The 15,667-nt window shown below is 44.5% G+C and overlaps 5 protein-coding genes across 6 annotated transcripts; 1 reads left to right on the forward strand and 4 right to left on the reverse strand.

Moving 5' to 3' along the window:
- Positions 1-636: 636 nt before the first annotated feature.
- E1B28_000126 (uncharacterized protein) lies at positions 637-3,248 on the reverse strand. Its single transcript, XM_043145926.1, has 15 exons — positions 2,979-3,248; positions 2,874-2,919; positions 2,796-2,822; positions 2,209-2,737; positions 2,092-2,144; positions 1,930-2,039; positions 1,863-1,871; positions 1,775-1,805; positions 1,678-1,721; positions 1,488-1,601; positions 1,369-1,418; positions 1,182-1,296; positions 1,103-1,120; positions 999-1,032; positions 637-935 (listed from the first exon to the last, which is right to left on the reverse strand). Exons 1-15 carry the CDS (start codon positions 3,162-3,164, stop codon positions 886-888), a joined length of 1,416 nt encoding a protein of 471 aa, XP_043014626.1. The 5' UTR covers positions 3,165-3,248; the 3' UTR covers positions 637-885.
- Positions 3,249-4,180: 932 nt separating this feature from the next.
- Positions 4,181-6,645, reverse strand: E1B28_000127 (uncharacterized protein). 2 transcript variants are annotated; one of them, XM_043145928.1, is made up of 5 exons: positions 6,511-6,645; positions 6,121-6,193; positions 4,968-6,069; positions 4,291-4,894; positions 4,181-4,228 (listed from the first exon to the last, which is right to left on the reverse strand). In XM_043145928.1, the coding sequence occupies exons 2-4, from the start codon at positions 6,133-6,135 to the stop codon at positions 4,347-4,349; spliced, it is 1,665 nt and encodes a 554-aa protein (XP_043014628.1). In that variant the 5' UTR covers positions 6,136-6,193; positions 6,511-6,645; the 3' UTR covers positions 4,181-4,228; positions 4,291-4,346. The 2 variants fall into 2 exon arrangements, with proteins under 2 accessions (XP_043014628.1, XP_043014627.1); XM_043145927.1 differs by lacking the exon at positions 4,181-4,228 and having other exon boundaries at positions 4,276-4,894; positions 6,138-6,645.
- Positions 6,646-7,304: 659 nt separating this feature from the next.
- On the reverse strand, positions 7,305-7,777 carry E1B28_000128 (uncharacterized protein; the record flags this gene model as incomplete). Its single annotated transcript, XM_043145929.1, has 3 exons — positions 7,305-7,346; positions 7,412-7,531; positions 7,601-7,777. The coding sequence occupies 3 exons, from the start codon at positions 7,775-7,777 to the stop codon at positions 7,305-7,307; spliced, it is 339 nt and encodes a 112-aa protein (XP_043014629.1).
- Positions 7,778-8,000: 223 nt separating this feature from the next.
- On the reverse strand, positions 8,001-8,254 carry E1B28_000129 (uncharacterized protein; the record flags this gene model as incomplete). The annotated part of the gene is made up of 2 exons (XM_043145930.1): positions 8,001-8,041; positions 8,101-8,254. The coding sequence occupies 2 exons, from the start codon at positions 8,252-8,254 to the stop codon at positions 8,001-8,003; spliced, it is 195 nt and encodes a 64-aa protein (XP_043014630.1).
- Positions 8,255-9,246: 992 nt separating this feature from the next.
- Positions 9,247-9,816, forward strand: E1B28_000130 (uncharacterized protein; the record flags this gene model as incomplete). Its single annotated transcript, XM_043145931.1, has 3 exons — positions 9,247-9,429; positions 9,487-9,540; positions 9,601-9,816. 3 exons carry the CDS (start codon positions 9,247-9,249, stop codon positions 9,814-9,816), a joined length of 453 nt encoding a protein of 150 aa, XP_043014631.1.
- Between the last annotated feature and the right edge of the window lie 5,851 nt (positions 9,817-15,667).

The raw sequence follows: 15,667 nt of genomic DNA on the forward strand, positions 1-15,667 counted from the left end.
CCATTTCGACGTCTCGCTCCAGCGACGAAGAGTTTAACTCATCCCCCAAATATTTCCTCCAAGTCCTCATCGACAGAGAATTAACCCACCGACATCCGGGCATTCAGCTACACACCTCAATGTAAGCCCTGAGCAGAACACACGAATCTGTTCGGGGGTGCCACGGATATGAATATGAACCTCGACTTTGATCTTCTCAGGGGCTCCTGCATCCGGCCAGTCAAATTCCCACTGTGGGTATGCGTCGTAGTGCCACGTCCTCTACAGAGTACAGACGTAGTCAGTGACAGTTGTGATGGACTTCTGCATGAACCCGTTGGGCAAATGGAGTGACGCTGTCTTCGCCAGGACTCTCCTTGATGATCTCCGGACTCCTCCCATGATAACTTTGGTTTCCCCCAGCTGCGAGCCTGAGGTCATCTTCTGGATGGTTTGCCACCTATTTTGAAGAAGGCTACCTACCCGCTCGTTTTAGTAACCATTGGATCCAGTAAGGCTTTGAAGCCGCCATGAGAGGCAACTCGATGTAACGACTCATCATCCTCTTAGCGTCTGGCCGGCGTCGCGATAACGTACTAGCGCTGAGTCTAATAGGTACAGTGGGTATTACGCTTTTGAATTGAAATTGAAAAGATAGTGGTTCAGAAAAGTAGTAAAAGCTCAATATGACTGAGGGTCTTGTTGAAGACGGCGCGTTTGCAATTATCGCGCACAAAAGGCTTCAACAATGATATATACGTCGTGTACATCAGAAGAGGTATAATAAAGCTTTACAGAGTGAAAAAAAAAAAAAAAAAAAAAATCATAAGAAACAGCGACTTGTATGACTATGCTACATAAATATGAACAACATCGTTCACAGTTGTAAGATTTATTCGATTCAGGTTATGCCAGCCCAGTCAATGCTATATGTTGACGGATAATAGCCTCCCCGACTGTTCGACAGATACAATCAGAATCCACGGAAAGAGTATTTTTAAAAAAATCCAAGGACCCACCGTTCACAATTATACTTTGAGTAGCCTTGATGTCCTACAAAGGGCAAAGCTCCGATAAGAAACCAGGTCTCATCAGAAATCATCAATATAGATGAAACACCTACCAGCATCGAAGTGAAATGCTAGAAATATCCTACCTGTCAGCACGAAGATTGATAAGGGGTACGAAGTGAGGGCACGTACAACGTATAATGACCGCCCAGACGTATCCTTCCTCTTGTGAACCTGTACAAAGTGGGCTCGGAAGTAACTCGAAACATCCTCGTATTTGTTTGGTCGTGAACCGTAGCTCGTGATGCTAAATAGCAAAAAAACAAACACATCAATATGATCATGCCACCAACCCTGGGAACGACGGTGGCGAACTCACTATTTTTGGACCGTAACACCTTGTCTCAGCTTCGTGCGAAGAAGATCGGTCTGTTATGAAAAAAACAGTGATGATCAGCCCACGAGCACATAGCGAAAAGGGAGCCGAGATGATCGTACCTTGTTAAGCATCAGTACGAGATGTGCCTTCTTCAACAGTTTGCTCGAGCATATCACGGTGAATAGCCGTAATGAATCGTCAATGCGATTCGTTCGTGCATCTTCTTCCAGATACTGTAGGATATAAACCATTGTCAGGGATAAAGGGGAAACGCGAATGCCGACGATGTAACCAGGGAAAGGAACTCACCTGATCAAAAGCGGATATAGGTGCTAGAAATATAATCGCAGTCGCTGGATGGGAAAGATTTAGTCACGTTGTATGCTAGACATAATGAATTGTATACCATCGTCAAAGTACGGTACCCACGCGTGCCTCTGACCGAAATGTCAACAAGTGAGAACGGGGTGGAACGTGTGCAAACTCAAACTCACTTGACCTCGCTGTAAAGTGAATCGATAAGTCACACTAACACGGTACCGGAACGAGGTAGGTACATACTGCTCCTCCGACGTCGTATAATCTCCATTCATACACACTTCCCCCTAAGTTGATGGGAAACGAATGTTCTATCACTCCAAGGGTTTGCAGCCGAACGTTCAGCACGTCATCTTGGACAAGAGGTATGAGCATAATTCAAGTTGGGTGACAAAACCCAGGTACCAGTGTTAGGAACATAGTCAGGTTCTGATATCCGAGAAATATTCTCAAGGAAGCTACGTGGTACCAAATGTCAGATTATTTTTTTTCTTCATCCCAAACAGTCAAAGAACAACTCACAATGGCGCTGACTCCTCGAGCCTTATTTTCCGCTGGCTAAGCATACCCTTCACTACTGAATGGTTCCACAGCGAAGTAATATCGTTCTGGGCCCCGTGGAGTGCTTTTGCAGCCATGTTAGCAATCTGTTGCTTGCTAGACCGAGGTTCCACGGAACGATTTCGGCTGGAGAGAAGGCCTTGCCAACCAGACCGAACAAAAACGCCCGTACGTCCGCCTGATATCGATACCCCGCCCGACAGTTCGCTTGCAAGGTTGTCCTGGAGAGAGGCGAATGTTAATAGTCGCGACCGTAGCTCGAAGATTTCCTCCTTCTCCTTCTCCGACGCGTGATAGGGCTCCACTTCTTCTCCTTCAGAAATGGATGAACCTCCGGGAGGTCGGGAGAATTCGTATTCTAGATCTTCGAGAATTGTCTTCACAGCCTTGATCACGTTGAAATGAACAACGGGCCTCCATGAAGGTTTTTCGGAATCGAGGGTTTTGGAAGCGTAATATAACTGGAACTGCTTTTGTAGCGTTGATTTGCCTATTGTTCATGCGCCTTCAGACTAGAGCCTTTGACGACGATACGAGAGAATTCCAACCTGATTCTGCCTGACCTAAGAGCATGACTGGAAGATATTGTCAACGACTGGTAAAAATGAAAGTTTTCAATAACGCACCTTTTATCTCTTTCCGCTGCGCTTCCTTCAATCTCTGGGATTCTTTCTACAGCCATTTCGTCTAGCGCTGTTTTCTTTAAATCCAAAAGTTTCGAAAAAACTCACCCTCAGTTCTTCTTCTATCCTGTCATTTATCCTCTGAGCCTCCTCGTTGTAGAACCTTTTGTCATTCTGCGACAGCAATATACCTGACGGTTCGAGCTCCGATGCAGGAGGTGCGGAAGCTGAACGTGTAAGGCCATGCAAGTGGGGAGATGAAACTAATGGACCTGCGACTGGACTCGAAGACATGAGATGGTGGAGTGAGGGAAAGGCGTAATGGGCTGTATCAGTTCAGGATGCCTCATCACTGCATTAAAATGAAAGCCGTTGGCAGGGTTATCAGATAGGCAGGTCAATCCCACACTTGGACAGTACATCAATATTCAATTCAATTATCAGGCACGTGTTCTGCACACCTTCCTCCGTGATCTTTGGCATTTACCTCTATATGTATACGAGAAACAGCTCAAGGCTCCCAGCTGGCCTTGGAAATATAGTCAAAGCTCGTGAAAAATACAACGTGAACTGCGAGGAGGCTCGAGTCAGAATGGTTCACTTGATCTCCCTGGGAGCTCGAATCCGTTGATATCTGCTGTTGGCGATGTACGCGCTCGATGGCCTAATAGCTGTGCCCCTTCTGTCAAGCCGGAGCTTCGATTTCTCAAGGACTGGGTAGTGCCTCCACAGTCGCTGTGGTCATCATTCACAACAGCAGTATACCGTCTCGCAGGCTTCCTCCACTTCTGGTATTCTTATTTATTTAGTATGCCGCAAAACTCCAAATCCTCGGCGAAAATTAAAACTTCCATCAATCTGTTTTTTCCCTGCCATTCCATATCCAAAAATGGTTTCCTCTCTGGTTTCCATTCCGCCATCTCCCAGGTGCATATCACAGTTACTTGCCGACCGCGATATCTAGGAAAGCTTCTATGATTCGAGATGGAATCAATGCACCATCGTTTCAAGATTTCGGGTGGTCGGGGAACCCCGGAATGACGGGCTTATAGACCGTAAATCCGTCGATTAAACAAATCCCCGCATTTTACTCGGCTATCGTAATTTCTCGCAGTTCAGAATTGTCATGTTTAGTACTCGCACGCTCCCGTGAGTTGGATTTGGTGTTCGCTTTCGCTTTTCGCTGAGTGGCCTGAATCTTCTCAGCAGAGCATCCGGTCCTATGTACGCTGCGGCGCCACTCCAATCATGCTGTCGAGGGTTCCAAAGAAACTACCGGACCCCAGGTTTGTGATTGTATATGTCCTATCAATCCCAAGGCGATACACATGAACACCTAGAATGTAGCACTTGCGATACTGAATCAAATGCGATGATCATCCTCACAACAGTGCAAATACCAAATCCTGACTTCACGTACGAAGGCTCTACATGATCAGTCTACATATGGGCGGGCCCACATGCTGTCGATCAAACCTAAAAAATCCCGCTAAACCGTCTCCCCGTCACATCATCTTCAAACTTTTCAATGAGCGGCGTAAGCCCAGCACAGAACGAGCTTTGCCTCTTCGTTCCCAATTGATAAACCATAACCTCCGGGCCTTCTCTAGTTCCTTTAACACCCAGCGTGTCTTTCATCTGTGACTCCTCAAAAGTCGGTTCATGATCATCCGGCCTTTCTTCTTCCCCATCAATATCACCAACACCGACAGCACCACATGTCATTGCCTCGTGGACCCTCACGAACTCGTTGGACGTAGGTGAGGCAAATAGACCGATATGGACATGCGTCAACCTATCAGAAAACTGCGGCGAGGATCCTATAACCTTGCTCAAAATACGCCAACCATCTAACGGAAGTCGTTTTGGATCCGTATAGAGCTCTAATGCGATCCGTTCGAGAACGGACGGTGAGGGAATCGTGTAAAGAAGGGATGATATCCATTGTAAGACACCTGAGTCTTCTTCGAGCGTGAGTCGGATAGAACGGAGGGAGGTGGCGAGGGAAAGATCCAAAGGTTGCACTAAAAATTATTCGACGAATGAGGAAATGTTTAATATTCTAATGATAGGAAAAAAGGTAATTTAATAACTCACACCCGATCGAACCTGGTTTGAAATGAAATCGCTCCAAGGAGCCACCTGCGGCGTTTAGAATATCCTGAATTGACTTGTCATATGAATGTGCAATACGGAGTTCGCGCAGATTCGTGAGATCGAGTTGACTGACAAGTGATTCGACGAGGTGCGGACACTCGACATAATCAAGCGTCAAGAACTCAAGTGCCGGTGGTAGCGTTGTTGACGACGACGACGACGACACCGACAGATCCTGTTTACTAACTCCCGTTGTCGCCTCTACTTCCGCTAAACCCGATATCGCAGCTGAAGAAAGAACAGGAACATCACCCATGTTCGAGTTCGAGTCCTGCACTTCACGCTCCGACCGCTGTTCGGAATCAGAGTTAGACACCACCGTAACGCTCGTCTGAGTCTCTGTCTGCACGAAACCTCCAGCTCCCATCCTAATCGACCACAACCCCAATCCCCTGAGACGTACAGACTGACGTAGAAGTTTCGAAAGCACCCGTAGGCTAGGAAACTCCCATGACTTGATTCGTATATACGCAAGGCTCGGAACAGAGAAAATAGCTTTCATAGCACCCGAAAGAGGCGCCGGAAGCACGTTCCACGGTGCGATTCCTTGCGGAGAAGTGATTTCGAAACGTTGTAGATGTGTGAGGGTCCGGAGAAGTAACGGGAGAGTTTCTTCGGCGAATGTCCATAGGAGATGGTATTGTCCATCGCGTACCGCGGAAGGTACGGGCGACCCGGAGACAAGAGTTAGTTCGTGGATGTGGGGTATGATTGCCGGGTTTTGTGAGAGAAGTGTGTGTAGCTTTTGGCAGGGTTTGTGAGTTAGAGCCGACTCATGGTGATCTTCATCCAAAGGCTCTAATCGGGTTCGAGGTATGTCAAGTCGAATTTTAGAGAAGAGATGGATACGGCTCGTGGGTAACCATGCATGGCACACGACGGAGCAGTTCTTCAGTGATAGGATATCGTTATGAAGATGATCAATGATCTGGTCGATAAGTTCTTGGGGAAGAGTCGATATAGTTGGGGGTGTTGGCCTCATCCGAGATGGCACAGCCTTGTCTTGAGTAAAACCGAAAACGTTTTTCGTTGAACAAAGAAGCTGTGGAACAAACAAAGATAAGTATTCGAACTAAAGAGGTTGAATGCGTACTTGAGTACCGATCATACCACAAGGTCTTATCTGATTTTTCGCCTTTGTTCCGTCAAGTTTTGGAGCCTAGGTGCTTGGAAGAGATAGGGATCAATACGGGCCTACTGCTCCAGATCCGATACTTGGGTGATATTCAATTCGAATGGAGTGGAACGAGCCCAAGCAAGAGTCAAAGCGGTGGGTCCTTGGAAGTGGTTAATGATCAAGATACACAAGGCACTTGACACCCTCCCCCTCGCTCGATCTTTTCACATGACTGGCCTGTTTCGATGAAGGGCTCCCAATTCATGAATAGCAAAAAAGCTATGTATGTGAAATGAAACAGATCTCCGAACATGCTCCCGAGCGGAGTCATTACCTGACATTCCATGTAAGGGAGTTTGTACTCACCCGCACGTGAACTGAGAATGGCAGGGGGCAGGATGTATGGAAGGGCTCATTTGGCTAACAAATAGTTTCTGCGGGAGCGAAGCAAGAGATATATCATCTCAGGTCAATGAAGGAGCATCGCGGTTGCGAAACGAGGCAAACACGCGGTCCGGGCAAGTCCGTTTCGGGTTATCTTCCGGTAACCCGAAGAACCGAATTACGCCGACGCGCGATCCCACTGCGTTTCATGTGGATCACATCTAGAAGCCAAGAAAAAAAGAAGCCATGCACTCGTATTATGCTGAGATAGTATCGAACATATTCGAGAGGAACCGTGAAGCACCACTTTGCTAGGCGCACCGCCCTCCCAATGTAATGCAAGATTCAGCTTCTCCTGGGGGAGGAACATTACATAACCAATTAATCTTCCCGTTCTTCCCCAAAGCCTCTAAAATCCACATTCTTCTCGATCCCCACTATCCCATTTGCGCAAATACGGTCCCGCACTGGCGGCGATTACGAATCCAGTGAACGGGGGCAGGCGGAATCGCGCTCGCGCTTTATGTTTATAGACCATTCCTTCTGAGGCATGATCTGTCGTTTTGTTTCGGGGCGCGGTAGAAGATGAAGGCTGTAGTCTGAGTCTGAGGAAGTTTGAGCGCAGGCGTTATCAACTTTACAACGACCTGCGAGGTCTCCAAACTGGTATCTGGTCGACCACCTTGGGCAACGGAACTTTATTGAGTCTTGTGCCTCTCGATTGTAATACACTGAACATAGTCGTGGTTGGTTGAGTTAGTGTAGAACCCGAGTTGTTATTCTGAATGAGCTGGTACGTGATACGGACGGGATTGACACTTTGTGGTCAAATTGACGATCAGCGAAGGGAGAGCGAGAAAAAAAAACAACCACGAAAACATACCCAAGCGCACAGCCAAACGCGTTCCATAGGACTGACTGAAGGAATGCGAGATTTCGAGATAAAGCTGCCATCGACATAAACGTTTGGAGCACGTAACCCAGAACCATTATCAACATTGGCCTGCACGGAAATGAATCAAGAGTTGGGATTTCAGGGGGAGCGAAAAATTCGATAGAGGAGTAACCGAACCTTCAAGTGGATTCGTGTCAACTTTGGGAATTGCTTAACAATGGTGACATCTGTTCGGCGTTTCGAAGGGGGCATCGTGGATCCTGGAGGTGGTTGCTCGAGCTGCCTCTGTGAGCTGATATCCGCAGTAGCGTGATCCATCGGCTCCTCTTCGAATAGTCCAGAAGCAGACATCATCAATACTTCTGCAGGAGATGGCGTGTACAATGAGATTGTCCATTTGGAAAGAGAGGGTAAGGTGACACCATGTGTTGGAGATTATCCCAAGGCTGATATGTATTCAATTTATGTTCTGGTAGATGGCCGGGGGGAAAGGGTTTAATCGCACCTCGTTCGTGTTCTGAGAGACCATGGCCATGTAGATCAAAGTCACTGGTGTATATGGTGCCGTGGTGTACGCTCAAATGTCGTATGACGCCGACCATTTGGCGGAGTTGACAGCTACACAAATCAATACAGGTCAGTCGTAAGAAAACGTGGATCCAAGTAGGGGGACACACCATATTTCAATATGAACTCGACATCGGAATCTGCTTCTGCAACCGGTCCAACAAACGCCTGACGCCCACATTCTGCAGGATCTTCCGGAGAAAGTTTCTTCTTCTCTGCTTGAATCGCAGTTTCCACCTCCCTGGGCTGCTGCCGCAGTATCATAGTGTTCCGACACCGACGTCAAGTATTTAACGACCCCAAAAACGTCTTGAGAGAGATGATAGAGTGTTTGCGCCATTCTGTAGCCATTTCGACGGGCGTCTTCTTCTAGCCCCGAACTGCTGGCTTGAGAACATGACTTTTTCTGATAACCCAACATCCAGAATTGTCGCGGGTCTTCGTCCCTCTACCCTTGTTTAATCAAAAGATTTTTAGTTACGGTGAGCGCTAGTTCTACAGAGGACTACGCACATAAAATATCGTATCCTTGACACAAGGAAGCCATTGTATGTGAACTTGATTCTGCCTTTTTTTCAAACAAATTTATACGACGTTCCGCTCTTGGTCCGTAGACGCTGACACTGAGAATTCGACTGTTTAGAGATAGTTCAATAGTTTTAACGTTAGTTGGTCATTGCAAACGAAGAACGACGAGAGGATGGAACTGCACCATTGATATTGTAGCTTTTACAAGTTCAAGGACCCATCATTACGCGACTTGTCAATTTCTCCTTCTAGTTCTCCACCGCCTTGCCATGATCATTTTGTTGGAGGAGAGTTGAAGGGAAAGAGAATTGAAGGGAAAGAGAAGAAGGGAAAATGGCGTGAACATAGTAGTAAGAGAAGACCGCACCAGTCATCAAAGAGTCGCGTGTGAATCGTGCTGAGCGCGTTCACCGAGTCACGTCTACTCTTTCCAACATGCGATTGATCTGCTCAATCGTTTGACCGTAAACTAACAATTTACAATCAGCAACTACTGGGCCCCTTGAACGATCCGGTCTTGGGTCGCTATAATACCTCAGCAGTGGCTCTGCTGTGCAGCACTGATATATTCAAGTTATACAGCATTTGACCCTGTTAGATTTCGCACAGAGCTCTTTTTAAAGGCGGAGCTTCCCTGCATCTTCCTGCCCTTCGTCTTCTACCACCATCGTCCCATATCTTCTCCTAATTGCGCACGCTACCCCGTCCCTACGTTTCTCAGTCTCACAATGACGGATTCGAATTCTTCTACGATGGAGGTCTTTACCGGTGCATCTAATGTCAATATCGGCAACGGCAACTTTACGAGCATTGGAAGGGATCAGATCAACTACTACACGACCCAGACTACCATTGTTCAGACACGAGATAAAAAGAGGAAGATTGGCAGCAGTCCACCAGAACTTTCCAAGGTATGTCCCCGTGTAATTCCGTATGTGTGACTGACCACCCAGACTACTATGATTCAGAAACGACGTGGCAAGAAGAGGAAGATTTGCAGTGGTCTACTGGAACTTTCCGAAGTACGTACCTGTTTTATTTCCGTATGTAACCTGGTTGCTCATGGCATTGTTCCCACCCAGTTCACCGAAATCAAGCGGGGCGATATATATAAGGACAAAGACATCTGCTATTTTTGGCAGTTGTGTTCAAATGGGAAAGACAACACCGAGGCAGCTGTCTATCATGCTGATATTAACATAACTGGGCCGTTTGGACAGAAAAAATTCACTGTGAAAGAGTATCGTGGTCGAAATGCGAAGAAGGTAGGTGTGGAGGGTTTGTCTGCCACTAGGTAATTCATGATTGGATTCGACAGGAATGGAGGCGTGATTTTTCGCGATGTTCAAAGGATTGGGTCAGGTATGTCATGAATTCTTTTGATTGCGCCACACGAACCGTTTTGGCAGGGAGGTTCCACTTTTTGGCTACAACAAGTCGTCGGTTCCTTCGTTGATATTCTGTGGAGGTATATATTCATTCGCAGAAATTAAACCCCCGTTAATGATGTAGTACTTCCAGAGCTCATACCCGTTGCACACATTGAAGGTGGATTAAGACATGTGGGGTTCTTCTATATTGACTTACTGAGGGTGAGTGGACAATGTAGCCTTGGTAGGTTACTGTCGACCCATACATAACATAGCACACCTTGGGATGTGCAAGAAACGAGTTGTGGATGGATCCAACCAGAGGAAAATTCTGTCGCGGACCAATTGGACCGAAATTTCACCGGGCGAATGTTGAACACTTCGCTATCACAGTTCCTTCTGACGTGGAATTCCTGACAGAAGATATCTTCATTCAATATTTCACTAGCAAGGAAGACGATGAGATGCTTCTCAGTGCGCTTGCTAGTAGTGGTTGCGCAATGGAAGTCGATGTCCCGACCAGTCATATCCACGTCATTTCCGGTTTGACAAATTCAATGATTGCTTTTCTCGAGAATGTACAGCGGCGGTGGAGGAGTTACAGAGGTTGTCTTGGCAGAGGGACAGGAAACAGGTAATAGTTTGTTCACAAAACAACCAACCGTCATCTGATCTATTTTTAGGTTCCGTCTCAGAGGTGATCGGCGCGAGATACAGGCACACACTGTCGGCGAACGAGTGTCATGGCTCTCACAAGCGTCGAGTGTATTTCACGCTCTCAACATCTCGTTGGACGAGGACCTTTCCAACTACAGTGAGTGTTTGTTGAGCACTGCCAATCTCCGGCTGACACGATTGTCAGAGTTCGTCTTCCCTTATCTCGAGCTCAGTGGCACAATTCAGAAGTCCAAACGCAAACGACAACGCCGCCAATCACTCCATGCACCCATTTACCTTTTTGTCCTTTCCCCCCCTGGTTGTATTACTTACTGGTCGTTTGACCCAACTGGCCAAACTTGGCTCTCGCCGGAAATGTGCAAACACCTTGGCCTTCCTTTCAAGCTCTGCCTCGAGGAAGGGCATCCCAGCATATGGTACTGGCCTACCAGGATCTACAAACACATGCATGAATACCAAATTGCAAGGAAGTTTGACCCCAAAACCATGGATTTCACACAGTCTCTTCGACGTCCTATATTTACAATTGTTCCTGCCGAAAACCGCTTTCAAGAAATTGTCGAAGGTGAATTAAATTATTATGTTCTGATCTGACCATAGGCTTATGGACCATTCACTTAACAGAACACCATGAAATACCCACAGGATCAACTGTCAACTATTCTGAAGAACACTTGGAATGTGAGATACTAACACCTACCTGTTGCCTGATCACTGGTACTTATTGTCACCATACAGCTGTTTCTGACACAAACATATCTTACAAAAACTGCGTAGAAGGTGAAGAAACCTGTTACTTCTTTCTGTCATTCTGTCACTTAGACCAATCTCTCAAAGAATCAGACGATTCTTTGTTGCTTGAATTACTGTTGGACAAGACAGAAGGTAACGGGTAAACATCCACTTTTCATACCTTATAGATGTTTGTTTACAAGTGTGATGCACAGTGTTCAATAGTGTGTAAGAATGGGAAAACGTCGGAGTCTGTCGGAGCTCCAGAGTGTGAGAGAGTGGCTAAAGAGAGTTTGACCTCAGTGACAGTTAGACACTAGTATTATAAGATAGTACCTAAAGAGAGTTTACTATAGAAGGTAAGATGAGTACTTCTGAATAAGGGAAAAGAATAGAAGACGACTTACACCTCAGTGACAGTTAGACACTGAGGTGTGGGTGTACATATTTAGTAACTATATACTCTAATGGATATTAATACCACGTGTTTATTTTGACATACAACACTCCCCCTCAAGATGAACACTAATCAAATGTAAGTCTGAGCCATGGATGCAAAGCATACAAATTTAGCCTGGGACAGGGACTTTGTAAATGTATCTGCAATCATTAAGTCAGTTGGAACGTATGATAAAGAAATTTGTCCTTGAGAAACAGTTTGTCGGATCCAGTGGAAATGGACGTCTATGTGCTTCGTGTGTGCATGAAAAGTGGAGTCCTTCGATAACTGAATAGCACCTTGATTATCACAGTATAAGTCCATTGCTTCGGATACACTTTTGGCATTCGGTAAAATCGGTCCGAGCTTGAACAATAACTTGTTGAGCTAAATTGTTTCTTTGCGGCGTGAGTTAACGTGACATATTTGGATTCCGTACTGGAAAGCGTAACGATAGGTTGCTTTTTCGTACTCCAGGAGACCGCTCCAGATCTGATGAAAAATGCGAATTCTGAGATTGAATGGCAGTGTGTGTGCGACGCCCAATCGGCATCCGAGTATCCAGACAGGTATAATTTGTCTCCTCTGAGTTCGATCCTAATGTCCCAGGTTCCTTTCAAATAGCAGAATACATGTTTTACGGCATGGTGGTGAGTTTTTCGGGGAGATTCAAGAAATTGAGAAAGGGTATTAACGGCAAATGTGATATCTGGGTGAGTCATAATACTTGCATACATCAGTGAGCCAATTGCTTCACAATAAAAGGCTTTTTCTTTGGAGTTTAACAGATGTGGTGATACAGAAGGTGATTCGAGACTAAGATCAGCTCCAGGTTCCATAGGAGTATCTGTGGTCTGAGCGTCCTGAAGGTCCATACCCATTACAATTTGGTCATTGTACACATGTTGGTTCAGATAGATTTTTTGGGTTTCTCGGATGTTGCGCCTGTTTTGCACAATACTATAAAAAACTTCAATTTTTGCTTTTAAGAAAGAAGAACAGATAATATTTAGTGGAATAAGAGGACTAGAGATAGCCTGATCTGCTAGTCAAAACCCTAGACCTCTGTTTGAAGGAAATTGAATAGAGAGAGATCTTTGAGAAGAGTAATCCGAAACCTGTAGGACTTCGAGAAGACAGCTATTTCCAAACCTTCTATGTTCATTGGCCTCTCTGCCTTCAGTAACATGTTTTGGGTAATCAAGGGATATTATACTATTTTGTTTTACTTCTATTAGATATCGAGGAAAACAGATTATAGACAGATTGTTAAGACATTGACAGATATTAGAGCAAAGTTAGAGATCTGGGATTGAAAACTTCTGAATAAGATTAGATTACTCAGAGATAGGATAAGAGAAGTCAGATAAGAGGAGATTAGAAATAGTCCGAGGGAAAGTGTTTTTGGACATCGAGCAGATTAGGAGAACAAGAGATATGAGATTCATTCGATCATAGCAGCGGAAAGATGTGGAATGGAAAGGAGGGATTGAATATGCAGACCATGTGTCCGACTTCAGACTGGAAGAAAGAGGGGCTTGGACCTACAAGGATTGCACATGGTAGAAACCGAGAAGACTGAGAAGAGCGAGGGAAGAAGAAGATTATACTCAAAAGCGACAAAGAAATAGCCGAAGAAGGAAATTCGACGTCTATTCCAATTCTTTTCTCATCTAAATCAGAGATTCAGTAGAAAATCCGTTTATTATTTACTTTTCATATTTTCTAGTTCTCGAGCAGTATATAAGGAGCCCTGTAAAAGTTAGGATTCTTTAGTCAGTACTGCCCAAATTGTACGATTAAGCAGGAACTCTCAAAGTGATTGGATTTGCCCTGACTCTATCAGTGTGTGTTGGTTTTGGTCAGAACACAGATTTGGTTGACTCTGAGCAGTTTGGCTTGTGAGTTTTATTTGGAAACCGTCCACTTGGGGACATTTGGAAGTTGGAATTTGGTTAAGTCCACTTGGGGGCTTTTGACAGATTTGGATTTGGAATTTGGAATAGTTCACTTGGGAACTCTAGGCACTTGGGCCACAACAGATTGTTTGAGTTTCATAAGCCAAAGTAGACTTCAGACTGTTAGATTCGTATATATATATATAAACAGAAACAGATTAGTAGTAGATAATGCTACTATCTCAGACCAGACTTCAATATCAGAGTTAGTTCTGTCTCCATCTCAAGAGATTAAAGAAGGCGTAACCTTCGACAAGCTGAACTTTTGAACCCCCACTTTTAGAGAATACTAAGAGCAATAGATTCGTTGATCTATTTGCTTGTTGTGTTTTTCTTGCATTATGGTTCCGGGATGAGCTCATTCCTAAAAACCAATTAAATGCACCAAGGTCAACAAATTCAAAGTGCTTGCCGACTTTTTTCTTTGCAAGTGCATTGATTCCTTTGGAGTCCATGATGAAAACAAAGTCATCCGTAGTGCTGGCTATAATGCTCCAGACTGTACCATCAAATTTGTAGTAAAAAGCTTCATCCGCATGATGTTTGGTGTACTGCATGGTTCTGCAAATTTTCTCCTCCTTTGCTTGGGTCCACTTGTGTGCTCCCTGCTTTGTACCGTATAAGGATTTCTTAAGTCGGCATACTATCTGCTATTGCGATATAAATCAGAAAAGACCTTAAAGATGTAATTTTATACAATTTTAACACTTATTGAGTTATAAATTATGGGAATAATAGGACTAGAGTGAGCCCACACTTCTAGTAAAAGTACAAGCCTCTACAAGAGACTTTAGCAGTACGAAACATACAAAATTCGGAAAGATAAGAGACTTTGCTGAAGTTCAGAAAACTGTATGAACTTCAGAAAGCAGCTGTTAAAAACCTTCGTTCTTTCATTAGAAGGCCTCATCTTACTCCTGGAATGCTTGTAGCGAACATAGGGATTTTATTAAAGACTTTATTGAAACTTCAGCGAAGTCTGGTTGGACTGCACAGATATATGGAATTCTTGGATATAGAAATCCAAACAAAGATAAAGGAAGGAACATACAAACAAAGATAAAGGAAGGAACATACGGATCACATGAATGGAACAAGGAAAGAATAGGAATTTCTCAGAAAATCAAGTCCCCTGTTTCAGGTGTATCCATTCTTCCTGTTCATGTTCTATCCTTTTTGGAGAATGTCTAGCCTCAATTCTAGGCTTCGTCTCCAAGGTTTCTCTCTTGGAATCAAATGCCACGGGGACTTCGCTGAAGTCTGTACTTGTTCCCTAGGAAAACAGGAGGGTGCGGATATTTAGAGCACTTTGGTGAAGTCAAGTTTCTACCTCGCAACCAGGAAACAAGGAAAAGATATTCAGTTAAACATTCTATTTGGCACTTCTACACATAAATCTCTTGTATTATACCCGATTAGACGAGATTCTGTTTGACTTAAAGGGATTTAATTATTATTTACCAGTTTCATACATATTTTGGACTTTTACTATTATTTATTAGAAAACCCCGTATATAAGGAGGGCAGGAAAGAGGGATTTTCCCCAGCTACCTACGAGTGGAGACGCAGTTCACCTACTAGGACTAGCTCAAGGATTTTACCTTTGTGGTGTTTTGTGTTTGGATTGATTTGGACCTATTGCAATTTGGATTTGATTTGATTGTTATTGGAATTGAACTTGGATTTTGAAGTCAATTTAGACTTATATTGAATTTGGATTGCTATTGTCTAGTTTGGAAATTGAACATGGAAAAACCAAACTTCAGCGAAGTCTTGTAAAAGCTTTGTTGTAAAAGTCAGATATTGAATTTTGGGATTGTGAATCATATTGTCACTCTTGTAGTGAAAGAACCTTGATTTGAAACTTCTATAAAACTGAAGACCCCCATATTCTATCTTTCTTGGTGCCTCTTAGTGAAAACTAAAGCCTTAAGAATACCGACCTCCACCCCATACACTTGTGTATAATCTT

The sequence above is a fragment of the Marasmius oreades genome, chromosome 1 (genome assembly GCF_018924745.1).
Source record: "Marasmius oreades isolate 03SP1 chromosome 1, whole genome shotgun sequence".
Classification (NCBI taxonomy): domain Eukaryota; kingdom Fungi; phylum Basidiomycota; class Agaricomycetes; order Agaricales; family Marasmiaceae; genus Marasmius; species Marasmius oreades.